This window comes from Bacillus rossius, chromosome 16 (assembly GCF_032445375.1).
Source record: "Bacillus rossius redtenbacheri isolate Brsri chromosome 16, Brsri_v3, whole genome shotgun sequence".
Taxonomy (NCBI): domain Eukaryota; kingdom Metazoa; phylum Arthropoda; class Insecta; order Phasmatodea; family Bacillidae; genus Bacillus; species Bacillus rossius.
In genome coordinates, this window is record NC_086343.1 from 7,086,083 (window position 1) to 7,105,964 (window position 19,882).

The 19,882-nt window shown below is 39.8% G+C and overlaps 2 protein-coding genes across 2 annotated transcripts; one reads left to right on the top strand and one right to left on the bottom strand.

Annotated features, from left to right (window-relative positions):
• Nucleotides 1-1,943: 1,943 nt before the first annotated feature.
• LOC134539997 (uncharacterized) lies at nt 1,944-8,122 on the top strand. The gene is made up of 4 exons (XM_063382411.1): nt 1,944-3,003; nt 3,796-4,245; nt 4,855-4,914; nt 7,782-8,122. Exons 1-4 carry the CDS (start codon nt 2,108-2,110, stop codon nt 7,993-7,995), a joined length of 1,620 nt encoding a protein of 539 aa, XP_063238481.1. The 5' UTR covers nt 1,944-2,107; the 3' UTR covers nt 7,996-8,122.
• A 1,314-nt stretch (nt 8,123-9,436) lies between these two features.
• Nucleotides 9,437-17,126, bottom strand: LOC134539939 (serine/threonine-protein kinase TBK1). The gene has a single exon (XM_063382310.1). The coding sequence runs from the start codon at nt 16,252-16,254 to the stop codon at nt 13,969-13,971; it is 2,286 nt and encodes a 761-aa protein (XP_063238380.1). The 5' UTR covers nt 16,255-17,126; the 3' UTR covers nt 9,437-13,968.
• Between the last annotated feature and the right edge of the window lie 2,756 nt (nt 17,127-19,882).

The following is a 19,882-nucleotide window of genomic DNA, read 5'->3' on the forward strand; positions in this document are numbered from 1 at the left end:
AGATCATTATAACCTACAGCTGGTCACGACTAGGCTGCAAGTTGCGCTCACTGAAATAGAACAGTGGTGCACGACGTCGCGCATTAAAGTGAACACAACGAGGTCAGAAGCTCTTGTATTCACTCGCAAACACCTCCTGCCTGCAGACCGCAGGCCGCAACTGAGTTTGTTCAACGAACACATTCCGCACAAAGATATGGTTAAATACCTAGGCGTTCACATGGACAGGAAACTAACATGGCGCCACCACATAGACATCAAGCGAGCACAAGCTCAAACTAGACTGTGGTCCTTGTATCCAGTTATGAGTAGGCGATGTGGAAGCTGAGTTAAAACTGGCCTACTGCTCTACAAAGCCCTCATACGACCAATGATCACGTATGCAGCCCCTTTCTGGGCCACTGCCTCAAAGACACACTTACTAAAACTAGCGAATTCAGAATAGATGCATTCGAATCACTACAGACGCCCCAGTGTACTGCCCTGTCGAAACATTGTTTCGTGAAACCGGGTTGGAAACTCTGCAAGACTTCTACATCCACACTACTCAGACTTTTTACGATAAATGTGTAAATAGTTTAAATCCACACATTTCCTCACTAGGGAACTATGGAACTATGACCCGGACGTAGAACAGAAGTATAAACGCCCGAAGTCACTCCTGATGCACCGGCCGCCGTAGTGCCGCGTGAGTGGCCGAGGAGTCTGTCGGCCAATCGCAGCGCGCGGCGCGCGACCCCACTACAGTAAAACTAGTTCCACCTCCCGCGCGGAGCTCAGTTGTCCCCTAGCCCTGGGCGCATGCACACGCGCCAGACCCACGCCAGTCCGCATAAGAATCGTTACGGACTGTCCACTTCACTCCACTGTGTAGGTCTGATGCACCAGCTTGTGACAGTGCACCTATACACACTTCATAGCCTACGAATGCGTAGATGCTGAGGCTAGGGCCTCGCGATGAAGGACTGGATAATTTTCCTAACAGACTTCGGTCAACATGAGACTCTGTCCACTCCTGAGTGCAGGCTCGATGCACCAGCTCGCGAAAAAGCACAATTAAATTAAAGCTACCAAACTAAACATATTTTAAATGTTTATTTTTATATTAATTTAATGTTTCTTTACATTTTGTTCAAATTCAACAGCGTACACGAATTTTTCCCCTTCTTAACTTAGTTCAGGCTGGCTGGCAGCCTGGTGGGAAACGACAAAGTCGCCCCTGAAACAACCAGTACCATCAAACTAAATGCGGACAAAATGTCCAAGCTCCCGCCCATTTACATAGTAGTCTTTCTACTCTGTCCAACTCTTCTTCCAGAACCATCCCTCTGTTTCCTGTAACCAACCTGCTTGTAATTAATGCATGAAATTTTGCATCCTGCATGTCAGTGCCCAGGGTTTTCCCTGTGTCTATGCAGGTTTCACCTGGGCCCAACTTATCTAGTTTTAACCTAGAATAGTCAGTGAGGGGAGTTAGTCATGGCTAAAATGTTGCCATGGCTGGCCAATCACCTCCAAGCACATGATGCATGCTTCCTCTCCTGCATGGTTCATAACCTGCATGGCCGACCTCTGTAGCGTAGTCGGATGCACACCGGCTTATGGTGCGAGGGGTCCTGGGTTCGAGTCCCGGGTAAGGCATGGGTGTAAAATATATATTCTCATGTTTTATAACGACTGGAAAATTGAGATTCATGCTGCATATAATGACCCTTTGGCTATGGGCGAAAGTTGTAGGCCACATAACGCCATTAAAAAATATTAATTAACCTGCATGCTAACGAGTTCCCTCCCAAATACACTTAGTTTTTATTTAGGTTAGGAAGAAAAAAAAGATTGTCCCTGTATGTTGCAACGTTTGAGGGAAATCTTCTGTTTTCTCGTTGATCGAAGAGTAGTATGGTGCAACTATCCAGTTGCACGGTAATTTTGTGACAATCGTTCCACAGTGTATACTTTTATCGTATGTGTTGGCAACCTTGTTTTGAAAACAAACATTTTAAACATGAGAATATTTATAATATGCATTTAACACATTGACAGATTAGTGAAATACAAATATATATATTTATAGATTCACTTTTTGTTCATTAGTCGTAATCAGGGAATGTATCAGCAAGTGAAAGCAAGTGTTAATTGGAACTATAAAATAATTGTTACTAATGTAAAGAGTGGGGAATCTCTATGTTATTCTTTGGCTCTTTTAAAGGGTTGTATTTCATGCGATAATTCGCAAGAATGTTTGAATAATAATGTTCAAAATGTCATAACTGTTCGTCATTATGTGGACAGCACAGAACAAGAGACAGAGTGGCCAGTTGTTGATTACCAATTCAAATGTGTGGTTAACCTCAATAGGGGCGCCAATGAAATAATTTTGAAATACGTAAACGTGCAGCAAATCTGTAAATTAGAATTCAAGCCGAGACGAACAGCGTACAGGGTTATGCCCGTCTACATAATTTGCCGTGGCCACAATGGTAGGTTTCATGCCCCAGAAACGGAAGAGAACTCCGTGCAAAGCGCATGCAAGCGTATCGCTGTCGGTGCGAAGGTCATACAGTGCGTTGCAGCCGAGAAGTTACACGAAGCAGGATTTTGCCGCAAGGCTTTTCAGCTCGAGAACGATTTAAATTCTCAAGCTGCAGAATGCACCGTGTTTTACAGTCGTCTACATGTTGACGCTGCCCGTAAAATGAAACCAGGGGACTTGTGGGAGTATTTTGCGAGAGAGCTAATGACATCATCTCTGGGTAATGCTGACAGAAAGTTTTTGGCATTTTTGTCGTGTACGTATTACAAAAAATGTGAAGAAAAGCCACAGTCACATGAGAAAATGTTGGCACAATTGGAAGCCCATGTTGCACTGGGTGGTGGGGGCCTTGCAATATTTGGGACAGCATGCTTGCACACTTGGCCTCAAGATATAAAAGAGATTTTACCAAGGTTCTTAAATACCACCATTGTGGATAGCAGATATTTCATGGATGATAGCTGTTACAGGTGATTATTTGACATTCTATTGATTGCGTTTAAATTAAACTTTGAAACCTTATACAATTTGGATTTAAATCAATTTACATTGAATTCCAGGATTCATGGTTGAATCACTTGAAACTGATTTGAAACCTGATTAATGGGCGAGACATAGTGGTGTGTTCAGTGCATCCAGTAGCTTAAATATTGCTTTTTAATGTACAAGTTGGCACAAAAATATTGGTAAAGTAATTTTATGCATGGAACACAATGAGACAAAAAAAACAACTATGATAAGTGGTAGAGGGAATGAATTGTTAAGAAATTAATCACTCTCTTATGCAATGGTCTCTGTGGGATCAAACCTGGCTCTTTGACAAGTGAGAAGTTTCGTGGATGTTGTTGTCAATTTCCCCCTGAAATACTCTCTGTTACAGTCCTTCATTGCAGTTTCACCCCATTTTCATTTCTAATAACAATTATGTCAAGATATAACCCCAGATTCATCCAGGCATGATTCCTCCTTTGTTAATAATGGTTAGGTAGTTTGTTATGAACATAATGGAAATTAGTATAATTCGAAGATGCATAATTTATTGAAATGACTGAGTGGGTACATGATATCTGAAAAAAACTGTTTATTAGTCTAGGTTAGTGTTTTCTGCATGTTATTTTAAGAAATAAATTTGTAATGCCCAGTCCTCATATTAGAGTGGTTTCATAGTTTCGTCAAGTTGCCAGATGTATTACGCCTTATGTATCTATGATGTTTTAATTTATTAACTGGTAACATTAAAAATTTTTTTTTTGCTGTGGCAGGGGAACGTACGGAGCGTGCTTTGCGACCACGCTCGGTTCCGTGTGCCACGAGCTGGGACACACGTTCGACCTTGGGCACACAGAGACGGGAATCATGGGCCGCGGTTTCGACAACATCAACCTGGTCTTCACGCTGCAGCCGAAACGAAACCGCATCGAAAGCACAGGCAGAGGACTCTGTGGGAACAGAGGGGGTGCAGACAAGGGCGATGTTCGCCAGGCCACGGTGTGCTTCACGAAGGTGCTCAGTCTGTCGTATTCTGTCCAGGGCGCCACCAAGCCTGGAACCAAGAATCGCGGTGACGACAAGATGGCGAGGTTACTGCGAAACGGTGGGCAGGAAATTGCACCCGTGATAAAGTGCGATGAGTACAGCACGACACGTGACTCGTTGGACTCTGACATGACGTATTGGGGCACTAGTTGTGCTACGCTGCTTGCCTTTCACAGGTAAAAAAAAAAGTTTGATTTGTTTTATTTGTACCCCTTTATTTACAATTTTCATTGTCAAAGCAAAAAAAAAAAAGAAAAGCCTTTACATGTCTTCACGTACAATAAAATCAATTAGCAATTGTAAAAATCTTTGAGAGATGTAGTAACCCAAAAACAGTCAGTGATGTTTATTTCACTAATTTGTAAGTTGCTTGGAATTTCTTTTTTAGTCGTATGGCAGAAATGTCGGCGATATCTGTGATTTAGTTTGTCTGCTCATGTAGACTCTTTGCCTTACCGCTCTTGCAGTTTGTAGCCCTTTCACAGCACACCGGAGATGATATGAGCTATAGATGGAATGGGTTTATCGGTGAGGGAAACTGGAGAACCGAGAGAAAGCCCATTGGCTCACTGCAAAATATGCCATGCTTCCCATTTACAAATAATGTGTGTGACCCCGCTAGGAATCGAACCAAAGTTGACTTGTCTGGTGGGGTGTGACCCAACCGTGCAATATCATTGGCCCTTAGAAGAACAGTAAAAAAATACCATAACTTCTCTTTTTTCCCCAACAATTATTGCATCTCATGAGACAATGTTAATTTTAAGGACGTTAATTTGTTTTAGGTGGTTCAACACTGAAGTACCTCGAAGTGGATCTGGAAAAATAAGTTTCGATGAGACAAGGTAGGGCACACATTCTAGGAAGGGGATCTCACGGGAAAGAAAAAAAAAAAAAATCACCTACGCAAAGAGTATTCGTGCATTTGTCAAATTTCTGTATTAGTACACCAAGTGTCTTTTAGACATTTTTTTTCCAGGGTCAGAATATTTATCTTTTCTATCAACCAAGTTTTATATAGACTTTGTTGGGTCTCTAGTTAGATATCTGTTGCTTGTATTTTATGGAAGATTAATTACCACTTATTTTTGTTATGCTTATCTTGCAAAGCAGCAACCTCGAAGACCTTAGTTATATAAGATAGCATACAAAACTTTATAGTTTACGCATTACACTTTTAAGGTAAAGCAAGTCAACGCTAATGTTCTACTTATTTTTCAGTACAAATTCGGCAAAATGGCCTGACTTGTGCACTGGTGTGCTCAGTGGTAAGACACTGGGACGTGAGTTCCAAAAGACTGGTTCAAACCCCGGTCTGGTCATCGTGAATTTGGCATGGTTCTCCAAAATACTCCAGGCAAATCCTAGGACAGCATGGTCGATTTCCCCCCCCCCCCCCCCCCCCCCCCCCCCCCCCAGTATTCTGTTTTGTATTGTCCCGTTAGTGTCCAAAAAGAAAATTTGAGTGTACTTATGAGTGAGTATTTGAAGTTATACTTCTTTTTAAGATTAAAATACCAGAGAATTAACATGCATATTAAAAGTTTAAGTAGAACAATAGAAAGTGAAGGAGAGATTAAATATGATTAATAAAATTCTATTATACATATTAATATTTTTTAATCCAGTATAAGAACATTACATTTTTAAAACTAATAATTAAGTTATCAAGAGGAAGCAAGAGTGCAGTGTTAGTCATATCAAAGAGCACCAACAAAGTGGTAAATATCAACACATGTGCTAATGGTAATTTTTGTGAATAATTAATTATAAGCAAACATGAACAAAAAATATCAAATAGCAGAAACTGTTTTTTTTCCCCGGCATTTATATAAAAAAAAATGGATACTAGTTATTATTTCAATATAAAAAATGTATAATTGCTCTTACGTGTTTAAATTTTCTCGTTTCACAAACTTTTTCTCTTTCGTCCAGTAGCGTAGCCAGGATTTGTGTATGGGGGGAGGGGGGGGGGGGGTTAAGAAGCATGATCCCCCCCCCCCCCCATTAAAGCGTGGGGTCCGGGGGTCCTCCCACGGAACAATTTGGATTTTAAGGTGTAAAATAGTGCTATTTGGGCAGTTTTCGGTACTTAACTTTAAATATTGTAATGGTAAAAATATTATTAATTTTTTAATAAAAAATTGTTTGAGTGATGAAGAAAGAAATTAATTAAAGATATTTTAATAAATCCAAGTGCCTTGTCCACATCCACTCAAAATCATAAATCATGCTCGAAGCTCGATAATACAAAAAAAAAAGGAATAAAAATGGTTGGGTTTTGGCAGAACTGGCCTATTCCTGGAAACAATTAGCTTTAGCTTGAAGAGTTACCCAGTCACCGCCTGCTTATAGTTACCGCGCTGGTTAAATACAGTAGGTGTAAGATATTTGAAAGCTTGGGACCCGTCACGGCGTCACAACCTTATAGCTTCTGCTTGGGACAGGGGTAGGGGAAGGGAAGGAGAATCGGTAGGGCTTGCTTACTCTTCCCCTCCAGTGCAGTGGCCGGTGATAGCAGTAAGACACCCAGGCTTTCAGCTAACCTGCTTTCAGATAAGAAAAAAAAATGTTGGTTAAGGAGGGGGGGGGGGGGGGGGGTTAGAACCCCTAAAACCACCCCCTGGCTACGCCCCTACTTTCATCCAAAAATGAACTTCGTGCTACGTTGTATATTTTTTTTGCATTTGAACACAACTGGATGAAACGTGCATGTGCATTGGACTTCATTCTTTTAAATTCCCATTGCATACTGAAAGTGAACCCACAATGCACCTTGCTGGCACGCGAGAACACGTTCACCCTCGCGCTGCCTGTGATCGCACTTTGTCCCGTGAACACGTAGTTTGTTACGTTATTTTTCTAATATTTGTGTTTATAGTTTGGGTTTAATGTTTTTTATTTTTTAATGTTGTGCTAGTTTAAATGTTTATAGAATTATGATTGCTGGTTGATCTTCTAATTCTAATTATTCTGTATTAGGAGGGTTACGATCTGTTGCTCAGACTATTTCATGTGAAGTTAGTCTATTTTTAATTTTATTATCTTTTATTGTTTTAAGTGGTAGATGTTTTAAAATTGATTTTTATTATTTTCAGGTTTTTTTTTCATTGTTTTTTTATTTTCTTCTTTATTGGCAGATACTAATCGTACTCCATTTGATTTTGCTGAAGGTGAATCTGAATTAGTTTCTGGGTTTAATGTTGAGTATATAGAAGAGGTGGGTTTATTTTGATTTTTTTTAAAGTGAATATTCCACGAATTTGTTTGAGATTATTTTCATGTATTGTATTTTTTGGGATGTGAGGTTTTTTCTTTCATATTTTATATTTAGAGTCCCGGAAATTTCGCGCATTCCTCTGGCCTCAGGATAGAATTCAAAGTTATAGGTGTGCCCCCGACCCATGTTTACTTTCCCGTTGGTTCATTTCTCAGCGAGAACATTTTTTATCCTTGTTAATTGGCACTGCCTGATTCGCTTACTTCTCTCCCGGCTGGGCGTGTCGGCTCACGGTCGTAGAGGGGCGTGTCCAGACAACTGCGGTCCAATCACGAACACAGTGCGACAGTGTGGAGGTTTGCATTCCAGCTCGCGACTGAAAAACGCGCGGAAATTCCGTGGCTCTTTATATTATGTTAAGGTAATTAATTTTTGTTTCTTTTTTTTGTATTTATTTGTATTTGTGGTGCCCCGCCTGGTTCCCACGCCCAGGAACGCGGTGTCGTCGGATGCGGGCTTGTCCGTGGTGGAGCTGCGAGACGGCACGGGACTGGTGCGCGGGTCCTGGCAGTTCCCGGGGGCGCCGCGCACGTCCGTGTTCCGCGTCCCGGCCCGGGAACCCTTGCCCGCGACGCTGGTCGCCCAGGACCGCGTCGGCAACATCCTGAAGCAACACCTGGGCCCCGCCGGCCCGACGAGCGCGTGACGTTCCGCGCACGTTCCACCTCAACTGACTTGTGATTCGTGCGGTATTTATTCAGATGTGCTTATTCTTAAAAAATATTATTTATTGTTTGTTTAATGAGAAATATACAGATTATGCGTGTTGAAAATGTCTTACTATTATTTTATCTACCCTTTGACGAGAAAATAGATGCTTACTAGTACCGTACCGTCGTCATGGCTGAAGTAGGGGTGGTTTCGACAGTTTCCAGCGAACCCCAGACGTCACTCCCAGGGATCTCAGGGAGGGTAGTGTTGTGTTCTTGCCGCGGTGTGACCCCTAAGCCTCTGCAAGCGACAGTTTGTGGCAAAGCCGATAGGTCACGCGCTCCACGAGTGCAACGGAGCACTGCGTGTTCGCGACACATGCTGCGACTCCCGGGCATGTCGAGGTACACGTCCGCGTCGGACGGGCACGGAGGGAAGATCGCCGACAAAGGGGCTGTTGGCCCCCCTGTGTCTCAACAAATGGACTGTTATCCCCTTGTGAAATAATTCCTAACCCAACTAAAACTAAGTGTATTTGTTTGGGAGGCGTCTGGGTTAGGAAAGACTAAGTGTATCCCAGGCTGAAGCCTTTATGCCTAATCGTGCTGGGTTTAAGCCACGCATAAAAGATAAAGATAGCATGCATCACATGCTTTGTTCGAGGATTGGCCAGCCACGGCAGCAATTATTGCCATGACTAGTTCGCCTGAGGGGCTGCTATCTCCTTTTGCCTTGACAGAGGCTAATATCCCCTCTACCTCGACAAAGAGGCCCTTATCCACCACACCCCCCCCCAATTCCTTCCCTCGTGCCTCGACATAAGAGGATGATGGTGTCTTCACTCCCGGAGCCAGTTTAACATTTTCAGAATATTTGTCCACTGAAGTAGACAATTTATAACTAAATGATACGCAAGGTTTATCAAACCTTGGATGTGTGTTGTGTACCTACGTTATAGTGGACATCACACTATATGGCTATGAGATAAATAAATTCTATTGTACTTTTTTTAATTATAAAATAATTATACTTTATAATCCTAGTGTAAGATTATTTCCACACAAAAAATTTAACAAAAGTTACACTAAAAATATTAAAATTAGGAATATCTTAGGAATTGACAGTGTGTGACATGGTTAACAGCGGCATAAATAATTAAGACACGTGTAGTGTACAGTTAGGTACTATTGGAATTAGTAGACATACTTTGCAGGATTATGACTGCATTAATTTAGTAGTATAAAAAAAAAATATTGCTTGTAGAATATATGACATATTTGCAACAGAAAGAACATTATCTTTATTTTACCTCATCCATGCAACTGAGTTATCTTTTAGCATTCCCACAGAATAAAAGGCTTCCAAAAAAAAATTGGAAGTGTGACTCTAAGAAAGGGCTATAAAAAATAATTCTATGAAATGAATAATAACATATGTTGTGTAAAGAATGTTTATTTGCTGAAAAAGTGTATAAAATTGGATTACAAAACACTTGTCATTTTCAAATTGTACACAGCTGTTACCAAAATTTAAAACTTTGGAAACTTCCCAAACACATGGGGTACAGTAGAACCCTGCTCATACAAAAAAATTCTGTAATATATTTACTTAAAGATAAAGTACGGAAACAATTTTATATCACTATATAATAAAACAGAACAAAAACTTTTTAAAGTAGGAACATACAAAGAAGTAATATTTGTAACATTAACATATATTCTGTAGCTTGAAAATAAATCTCCCCAGCTAACTCTACATATTTGGTCAGTTTCTAACGTCTTAATACTGGTCTAAGAAAACTCAAATTTTGTATTCTAATTTTGGCATGGTCCTACAAAACTCTGAAATGGAGGAATAATATTATGAATAAAATTGGTACTATAACAATACACATCATTGAATATAACAACAAATCTGTAAGCGGTTTTCTTCTTTGGAATAATACTCTCCAAACATTTAATATATGAACGTACATACTCTTAGAGTTTTTAAAAAATAATATTTCAAGAACACTTGGGAAAGACTACCAAGCTTCGAGCAACACAAATAAATTTAATTTTTGTAAATTAGTCCTCAAGTCTTAATGAGACACACAATAAAAAAATTATCTGTGCTTTAACAAATGCAATAATGCTTTCAATGCTTAAAAGCAAAACTGAACTTGACTTGTACGCCACAAGATAGTGTGATAAGTAGAGTAAAAGAGAAGTTCAATCCTCATCTAAGTTAACATACATGCATATAATGTAAGATACCTCACAGCGGATCTAAAGTTCTCGTGGATACTACCCAACAGAGTAGGTACAAACATGTTCCTGGATACTGGTGCATTTCTAGATGTGTATAAAAGTACAACAAAAATATTTGCTTGCTCAAGATAAAATACCTATACTAATTAATACTTATAAAAATTACCAACATTTTGAAAATACATATATGCTAAATAAAATTTACCTACTTTTTGAAAATAATACATATGCTAAGATATACTGTTTAATAATAATATCTCAAGAGCATCTAAAAAAAAAATTTCATACACAAACTACTGTAGGACCACCACAATCTACTCTCAAATTTAAAATAAAAAAAAAGTAAGATATTACACACCAGACATGAAGGTAGTTCTCAATTTAAGAACTTATCAGAATATACATTGCATTAGTATTTCAGGGTGTATTTGTTTAATGAATAAATAATTTAAAAAGTAAGTTTTATTCTTCTCCGAGCTCAGCCAAACTTCAACAGGGCAGTGTAGATTTTTTCTGCCATTTACAACCACACCTCGCTCAGATAGTACATAAGTTAAAAGTTTGGATGAATAAACCATGAATCAATTCTACAGCAAAATGCTACAACATGCACAATAATAACACAGATTTCTTAAAACGGCTGAGGAAATCATGCATGGTAAAATGCAAGTAGAAATTGCAAGGCCATGAATTTTTTATTTTTTCAAATAAGAAACACATTAATCTGGCCAAGAATGAACTAGAGATGCAGGATCCCAGTAAGTACTGCTGTAACATTTGTCAGTTCTTTAACACAATTACCCATGGCAAAGGTCATTTGGGCATTACCTTTCGAAAATAACGCTTCTTCAAATCCCAGTATGCCATGTACATATTGTTTAGTTTTTAAAATTTACTATGCAAAAATTTTTTTGTATCTCATGAATTATTATTACTGGTTTTACTATATTTATAAAAAAATTTGTAAAATAAAAAAAAGTTTTAGTAGTTTAAATAAAGTTATATAAAAATCTGTTACACTTTTAACCTCATAAATACAATATCCTTTGGCGGAAATACCTCCGACACACTGAGAAATCTTTGCAGAGTGTAGTAGAAAATGAGTGTGGAGAACAATCACAAACTGCGAACATACTTTATAGTAAACATCCACAGCATATGTTTAGTTTATTCTCTGGCAAAACACAACTTTAACATTAATACTGGCTGGTTGGCTTGTACGTATGCCAAGAAGCTAGTTTCTTACGAACATAAATATGCTGCTATAAGGCAAATTATAATGTGACCTCCTAGCATACACTGTAAAAATACACACTAGACATAACAGAACAGATTATACAAAGAGCCAGGTACATTTCCAGTGCTTCCTGAATACATTTGGAGGTATCTACTCTAGTGCAGGCCAAACGTGTTGCGATCTGTAAGTGCGGGGATGAATCAAGCAGTGAAAGTAGAAGGAAATAATTATAAAACAATGGAAAAATGCCAAGGAGGTTGCAAATACACTCGGGTGTGGCATTTTTCTTCAAGTAGTATACCCATTCAAAATATGTTAACCACGCAGTGCTTAGCAAGTGATACATAGGTACACGCACCAGGGTCATTACGATTTATATTTTTAGAACAGTTTATGCCGAGGCCTTGCATACTTTTTGGCTCCTAACAATGTTACCACTGAACTACGGAGCCCAGATTTCAAAACGTTTGTCCCGCACCATACCATGCAATGGACCACACATAATGTTTTAAAATATATACACTTCAAAAGTGTTCAACGAGTGCGTTTTTGCACCGTAACAAGACACACGCAGTGAAATGCCAGCAACCAGAAGACATCGCTAGTGTGGACAGCGAGACGGAAACGTCCCAAACATGCAACTACACCTCACAAGTATGCTTCTACGATAGTTCTAGTATCACAAATCACCTAAGACTAGTATCACAGAGAAACAGAACCGCCCACGCCTACATGGGGTGACGGCTCGTGGCACCCCAAGTGTGTTAAGGAAGTAATACCAACGCGAGTTCCGCTGGGTGCTGAACACTGCAAGATCTATTTTTTAAAGTTAACTCGTGATCAGAAACGAAAGACTAAGCCAGCTTTCTAAGTCATCTGAATTTGATCCGGTCTTGTCTAGGAATGCCATCGCTATTCCTGTCTTGAACGAATGCTCACAGCATTTGTCGTTTCGCAATGTTTCATCTGGCCTGTACCCCCGGACGCAAACAGTTACCTCAAGTGATGCCATATTGTGCAAAATTAAGCAACAAGTTACAATACTAAAACCACAAGGGGATGGTTTATCCTATAACCACAACCACAGATATTTAATTCTACAGCTGTAAGTTAAATAAAATAACCTTTCTGACTGATGATGTGGCAACATATTCAAACAAGAAATTCAATATTGAATGACTGAGTAAAAATTATACATCTTGCCCACATAAAAAAAAATTCAGTAGTTGGGAAAACTCGCTATAACTCAGCTATGCAGCACTAGCACTAAGCAAAAGTTATCTCTTCAGTAATTTTCAAATGTTGGCACTGGTGACCACAGCTGTAGGACTTGAAGCTTAATGATCGGAATATAATCCACACCAAAACCTTAACATAATACAATGCCTCGCTCAAACACGACTTGGATAAATTGCATTAATCACCGTGCCAAAGTACCTTAAACTGCAAAACATTCAGGCCAGGAATGCCAAACTTAAAAACCATCTGTGACTGTATCACTTAAAACTCACTTGCAATGGCTCACCAAATTGTGACAATTACCCCTGGTTACTTCCAAGTCTTTTATGAATTCATTTACAACAACCGAGTAGCGTCTGATCGATTAATACCAAATCCAGGGTTGCTACAAGCTTGGAATCCTCGAATTCCTGACTTTTACAGGTTTTCTAAATCTGAATTGTCAAGTTTCCATGATCTTCCTGACAAGAATGCAGGCACATTAAAATAAATTCCTGGGTTGCTCAATTAACGCTATTTTAGATCTATTTGCGTATTTGTAGGCTAAGTGATAAACATGCGTAAAAGTCAAACCTATATAATTTTACGTAAAGAAGGAAAAGTAAACCAATTTTCACGATAATTAACGTTTTAACCAGTTTATTAGGTGCCTCATAGACATAAGCACATATATGTATAAATATATTTTTTCACATTTCTTATCGCAAGACCAAATTCTCAAAATATGTTGCAATACCCCTAAGGTTTTTTTTAGAGCACCCCGAAAATTTTCTTCTCCCTGAATTTTTCAGTTTTTATGGTTTTCTATACTTGTAGAAACCCTGCAATCACTATAAATTATATATCACATCAATATAAGTATCTACTCAACAGTTTGCAGACTTAAAGGTGGCCAGTCACGTTTTAGTCTAATATCCCTGGTGAAATCTATTAAGGATACATTTTGAAGCCTTCAAAAATTAATAGTTTTTTTCTGAAATTCAAACCAGAATCCTCATTATGTGTTGAAAAACCTCTGATAATTCATACTGGTTTAAAAGATCTGATTGGTAAATATTTAAAGGAAGTAACCAATTTTTTTATAAAAAATAATTCTTAACAGCAAACTTCTCCCGAAGGTACCCAGGCATCAGAGACAAACTGTGCAATACAACAAAGCATGCCCTAGAAGCCCCCCATAGGAATTCCGTATTAAGTTCGAAACAAAAGACGTAATAATACCCGGTCGAAACAATAATTTTTTTCACACGATACCCGGGCAGTCGGACAGGCTGAGCAACTTCAACTTCTCGTCACCGTCGACGCCGTCGCCGTTCACCGCTGCCATGGTGGTGCTGTGGAACTGGTTCACGATCTCGGAGTTCTCCCTCAGGATGGTGGCTATCTCCTCCTGCACCACCTGGATCTCGCGTATGCTGTGGCGCAGCTTCTTGTCTCCGTCCCTGCCCCGCACCTGGGGGCTCGGCCCCACCCTCTCCCGCCCCCCGCCCCTCCGCAGCAGCCCCCGGAGGGCGTCGTGGCAGTGGCGGTCGCTCTCCACCAGCTTCCAGCAGAGCGTCTCCGCACGGCCTTCCAGCGCGCCCACGTCCTTCTCCAGGATGCCCGTCTGCAGGTACACCGTCTGCGCCATCTTGTACCAGTCGGCGAGGCAGTCTGCCAGCTGGGTCACCGCCGGCCGGCAGTCCGTCTCCAGCAGGGCGCGCGTGCGCCGCCCCGTCTCCGACATCTTGATCCTCTCCAGCACGTGGAACTGCTCGTCGTTGTAGGTGAGGTTCCGCGTCGCCCGGTCCCTCAGCAGGTGCTGCCACGAGTCCCGCAGCCGGTCCACCAGGGTGCGGGCCCTCGCGGGCGCCCGGGACTCCGCCGGGCACGGGATCCCCCGCGTCGTCCCGGACCAGCCGCCCTGCAGGGCCTTCTCCAGCACGTAGCGCTGGTGGAGCTGGCGTATCGCCGGCACGACCTCCCCGCTCAGCTCCTGGCCCAGGGCCAGGATCTCCGCCTGCAGCCCCGCGTCCCGCGGCACGCTCCCGGACTCCCCGACCGCGTTCAGCAGCTCGCCGCAGGTCTGCTGGCTCCTGGCCGACATGTCCGCCAGCTCCTTCAGGTACTTCGCGACGTCCTTGAGCTTGTCGCTCTTCTCGGCCACACGCTTCAAGTCTCGGCACACGACCGCCGTGAACCGTCGCACGCAGGCGTGCATCAGGCGGCTGCACCTCGACAGCTTCTCCACGCGCCGCTTGCACTCGTGGCCCGCGCTGCACGCCGTCTTCGCCAGGCTCGCGTCGTTCTCCACCGACATCAGATTGGGAAATGTTGGGAACTTTGGCAGCTCCGTTTCAGGAGACAATGCGACATTATTATTTTCCTTACTGTACAACAAAATTGGATTTTCATCCGTTGTTGTTGGATATCCTAGTGCTGTGGTAGATTCTTCGACAATTGTAAGCAAAACTGAGTCCTGATACACGAGAATCTGATTAGCAGGATTGACATCAGTCTGCTCCAAGACAAGAAACTGAAACTGATCGTAAGCTTCATCCGGATGAAGGTAAATTCTGATAGACTGTGCCTGATTCACATGAAAAATATGAATTAGCTTACATGATAATGTTGCAGTAACTTCCGAAAAAAACTTATCAAAGGTCCAAATCCGTTGAGAATCTACTTCCAGAAGCCCTGCTAGCAGAGGTATTATAAGTTTTTTAAGCCCAGCACTCAACTGGCACGTATTGGGTAGTTCCCGACCCCAGTCAATGGGCCCACTTTCTGAGGTCTGTGTTCCAGAGATCACCCCTGATGCTTTTTTTGTTGTTATGTAGTACATCGTTTCCTTGTTTCGCCGACCGCCGTAGGGCCTAAAGGGCAAATTTCCAGTGGCAACATGATAAAGCGTAACCCCTATTGACCACAAGTCTACTGTTGCACCGAAAGTTTTCCCAACGGGCTTACGCAAGACAGCTCGCTCGTACATGTCTGGATGCAAATATTCCTCCGTGCCGTACAACGACATAAACTGCTGGTCTTCTTCCAGTTCTCTGGCTGCTCCGAAGTCGGTTAACTTGTATACAGTTCTGCCGTCCTCTGCAATAAACTTCATAATGTTCCCTGGCTTCAGATCACGGTGCACTAAGTTGTTGTCACGCAGATGCTTCATGCCTGCTGTCAGGTGTTCCAGAACTAAAATAAACTCCTCTTCCTGGAGTCCGTAAGTATTTTCCGGGTCGTCCAAGATGTTGAAAAGGCTTCCACCCGTGCAAAGCTCCATCACTATTACTTTTCCCCTACCTTGCTCTTCCTCTTCAATTGCGAGAAGCTTCACTATGTTTTCGTGTTTGACTTTCTTGAGCACCTCGAATTCCCTAACCTGCACATCGTGAGGCCTCATGTGGCTCAACTGATTGAAAGTTTTAACAGCGACTGGCTCGCCATTATTTCTGTTCACCCCTTGGTACACAGCACCAGTTGCACCCTTGCCCAGCACACTTGTTGTACACCACACGTAATTCGCAGATCCTCGAAGAAATGCCATAATTAATAAGGAAACGATAATATCAATAAAAATGGAAAAACACGGGCACGGTATAATTGTTAGCAAACATGTCAGAACACAACAAACACACCGTAACGTTAACTCCGGTACTTTCCTAAATTTTGTTTTGGTCCCGTAATTCACAAACTACAGCAGCACAGAACAAAAATTCCCTTCAACAAACAACTACACTTCCCTACTTTGGTTGCTCAAAAGCGTTATGTAAAAATCGGAGCTCTCTTTGTGTGTACTTCGCATATCTTAAGAGGCCGTGTCACAAATTTGCGCTCCTATCTATATCAATGTTATTTTAAAAGACAGTTTTTCTCAAAGTCTATAAGAGGTAGGGGCCGGAAATTTTGCCTACTGAAAGTATACAATACATTTAACATAACCGCTTTTTTCAAATTTAGTTATCATATCATATATTATTTTTGTGATGAAAATAATATTATCAATATTTTGATTTGTCCAGATACATTGAAATTTTGCTTATATTTATAATTATTTAGCAAAAACTGAAAACGCCATTGAAATGTATTGCACATTACCTTCCGATCAGTGTCTTCATGATCATGATGGGTTTATAAACCTGGGTGTAATCAAGTCTTTAACAATTACATGACAACATTTATACTTAATAATTTGGAGATATGCCTTTTCTATCCTCAGCCCCTGAGCTTTTACTATCTGGTCTGGCGACGGACCTGACACTCTTCAACCACCCCAGGGGTCTCCGATTGCACATCTTATCAAAAAAAAAAAAGCTGTTCGTTCATTTGTTTTTGTGTTCGAGCGAAGGTTTACTTCTCCATAAGTGCCACAGACTTCACACATTTATGCCAAGGGAATATTCCGCTGATGTGACGCCATACGAATGTATTATTCGCGACCATACAACTTTTTTGTTTGTCATCGGGAAGAAATGTTCATTTTGAATTGAGCATTTTTAAATGTCAGCGTAGAATATGCTTATCTGCCCATTTTGTTTCTTTCCATAATAATGAGTAAAGTTAACATTGTCATAGACATTTTATTATATTCGTTTGCCGTCCAAGTACAAATGTCACACTATATCGCACGTAATTCTATTTTTTACTAATTTGTTAGTTGTCATTTTATTTAAGTTATAAATAACAGTAATAAAAATTATTACTTAATAGTCCAGAATAGAGATTGAGTTATTATTCATTTAATAGGAGTTTAAAATATGGTACTACATACATATTTATATTATCTTGTTGTCTTCTTTGTAACTTTACTGGAAGAATGGCATTTGGTATGTATGTTAACTCACAATGAAAATACTTCAGAAGTACTCAATTAACAGTGAACAACCTAGGGCCTATACTAATTTCATTATGTTCATGAAATATAATTGATATTACTAATAATGAACTGTATGTGTTTTGCGTAGAGATATCGTACGAACTGTATGTGGTACAGACCAACATTAGCTAAGACTCTGTAAATAAGTAATTTCAGTTAATGTGTAGAGAATATTAAAAGTTAGAAATAATGATATATATATAAAACAATGCAGAGTAATCAGCATAAAAATAGAAGTTGTTTTTACGTAGCGCCTACTGGAATGTATATTTTGTGTTGAATTATGTGGTATGATTAGTATTCTCTTATTGTAAGATGTGTTTTGTTAAAATCTTATAAAACATCACTTACTGTTGAAGGATTTTCATTTTTTTTGTGATGATCTTACTTAAACAAGTTTTAATTATATTACACATGTATATTTTAAAAGCATTTTAATGTATACTTATAGAATTGTAATAGGCTTTATACGGACTCTCACGATGCATGTGAGCATCTATAATTAATAGAGACCGGAAAAATTCGCGGATTCATTCGGCGATAGGCTAGAAGTCAAATACATATACCTTTTAGATGATTTTGCTATTGGCTTACTGTTCATCTGGACGAATCTCAACCAATTATAAAACACCAACCAAAGAAGGATCTAATCACAGACAAACAAGCTGAGACGACTAACAAGTCAGCAGCAAATGAACTGCCGTTATTTGCCCGAGTGTACAGGGGAATGTGCAGTCTATCCTGAAGGCCGTCGAAACCGCGAATTTTTCCGGTCCCTAATCTACATCAATATTATGGCCGTTTCACAAGATCAAATATTTATTGAATTCAATCTGTTGCATTCATTGTACATGATTTTCGATATGTACATTGAATTCAATACAAATTGAAGATGTTACTCAACTAAGCTTATTCTTATTAACTTATAAGTATTTTGTTTGTTCAGTACATAAAAGTAAAAGATTCGTTATTATTTAAATAATGAGCATCTTTAAGCAATAACGTTTTCAAAATATTTACATAAACATAATGGAATATATTTTTTAAATACTTTATATCTACGATCACATCAACGGCAGTATTATGTAATCAATGAGGTAATGAAATATCCTGAAAGGATATTTTCTTCTCTGTAAAGTAAATTTGTAATGCAGCCCTCTTAATGTTAGTCTTGTGAGTTATTTCGTCTTCTAATATGCTACAGCAATGTATAAAATTAAGTTTTGTTAGTGTTTTAGTCTTGTGTAATGTGATAAATTCAATATTTTTTTTGTATGTTCGTATTCATAAAGGTAGGCTACATATCGTATTAAGATAAATAGTAATATTTGTAAATTTAAATTCTTTGAAACAACGTCGATAAGAGGTTCACCTACCTCTGTTAAACTGTATGATGGTGCATTGTAAAAAATTAGGTAGTCTGACTTAAGTGAGATTGTATTTAGATTGTGCGTAATGCTTATGCAATATCTAAGCATATGAATTTATGTTATTATCCTTTTAAAACGTTACATGATGAATTTCGTATAGATACTTTTTAATGTCAACTAACATTATTTTTCACGGAATATTACATACAGATAAACAATAATTACCATATGTTTGAAGATTAATTGTTTTCCGATACGTTTAAAGTATTAAAATTTTTATATACGACTGATACTACAGTTGTAAATGTGAGGTTTCTTGATTCTGAATCCCTGCATCTGCAATTTCCTTGTGAGCCGCCGGTCAGATTGTCATCCTCTCAGATTGTCGAGGAACCAGATACATTTTTCGTCGAGTAAACTCGAGCTGTCAACCTTCCCACTAATCCTGTGATAAGGGTATAGTAGCTTTATCACACGCTGCGGCTACAGTTCCTTCGGTTGAAAAAGCCACTAAATCTCACTGTTAAAAGAGAGAACTTCTAGAGCAGAATATTGGAAATAAACATTTACTGACACGGCCTCTTAAAACTTCATAAATGTTTCAGCGTAGTTTTATTTGGGGATGAAAAAAAAAAACTAGTGTAACAAACAAAATTTAGTAGAATCGCACCCCAAAGAATACTAACAGAGAATATTTTGTCTTCAAAGCATGTTTTCGACTGGTTTATGCATGTCATTGAAACTGAATAGTTAGGAGTTCGGACTTATCATTTTAAATTGAACATTCGGAACTGCCATGAGTGGACAAGGACGATGGATTGATGAACTGATGCTTTCCATAAAATCGGACTGTGGGCTCGAGAGCATTCAGTAAAAAATACTGCCGTGGTGGGAAACAGCATCTTTCCAATCCAAACTAAAAGTCCTAA

Coding starts and splice junctions, on each gene's coding strand:
- LOC134539939 (XM_063382310.1), bottom strand. CDS start 16,254: ATGGCATTTCTTCGAGGATCTGCGAATTACGTGTGGTGTACAACAAGT.
- LOC134539997 (XM_063382411.1), top strand. CDS start 2,108: ATGTATCAGCAAGTGAAAGCAAGTGTTAATTGGAACTATAAAATAATT. Junction 3,004..3,795: donor ATGGATGATAGCTGTTACAG/GTGATTATTTGA, acceptor TTGCTGTGGCAG/GGGAACGTACGGAGCGTGCT. Junction 4,915..7,781: donor ATAAGTTTCGATGAGACAAG/GTAGGGCACACA, acceptor TCCCACGCCCAG/GAACGCGGTGTCGTCGGATG.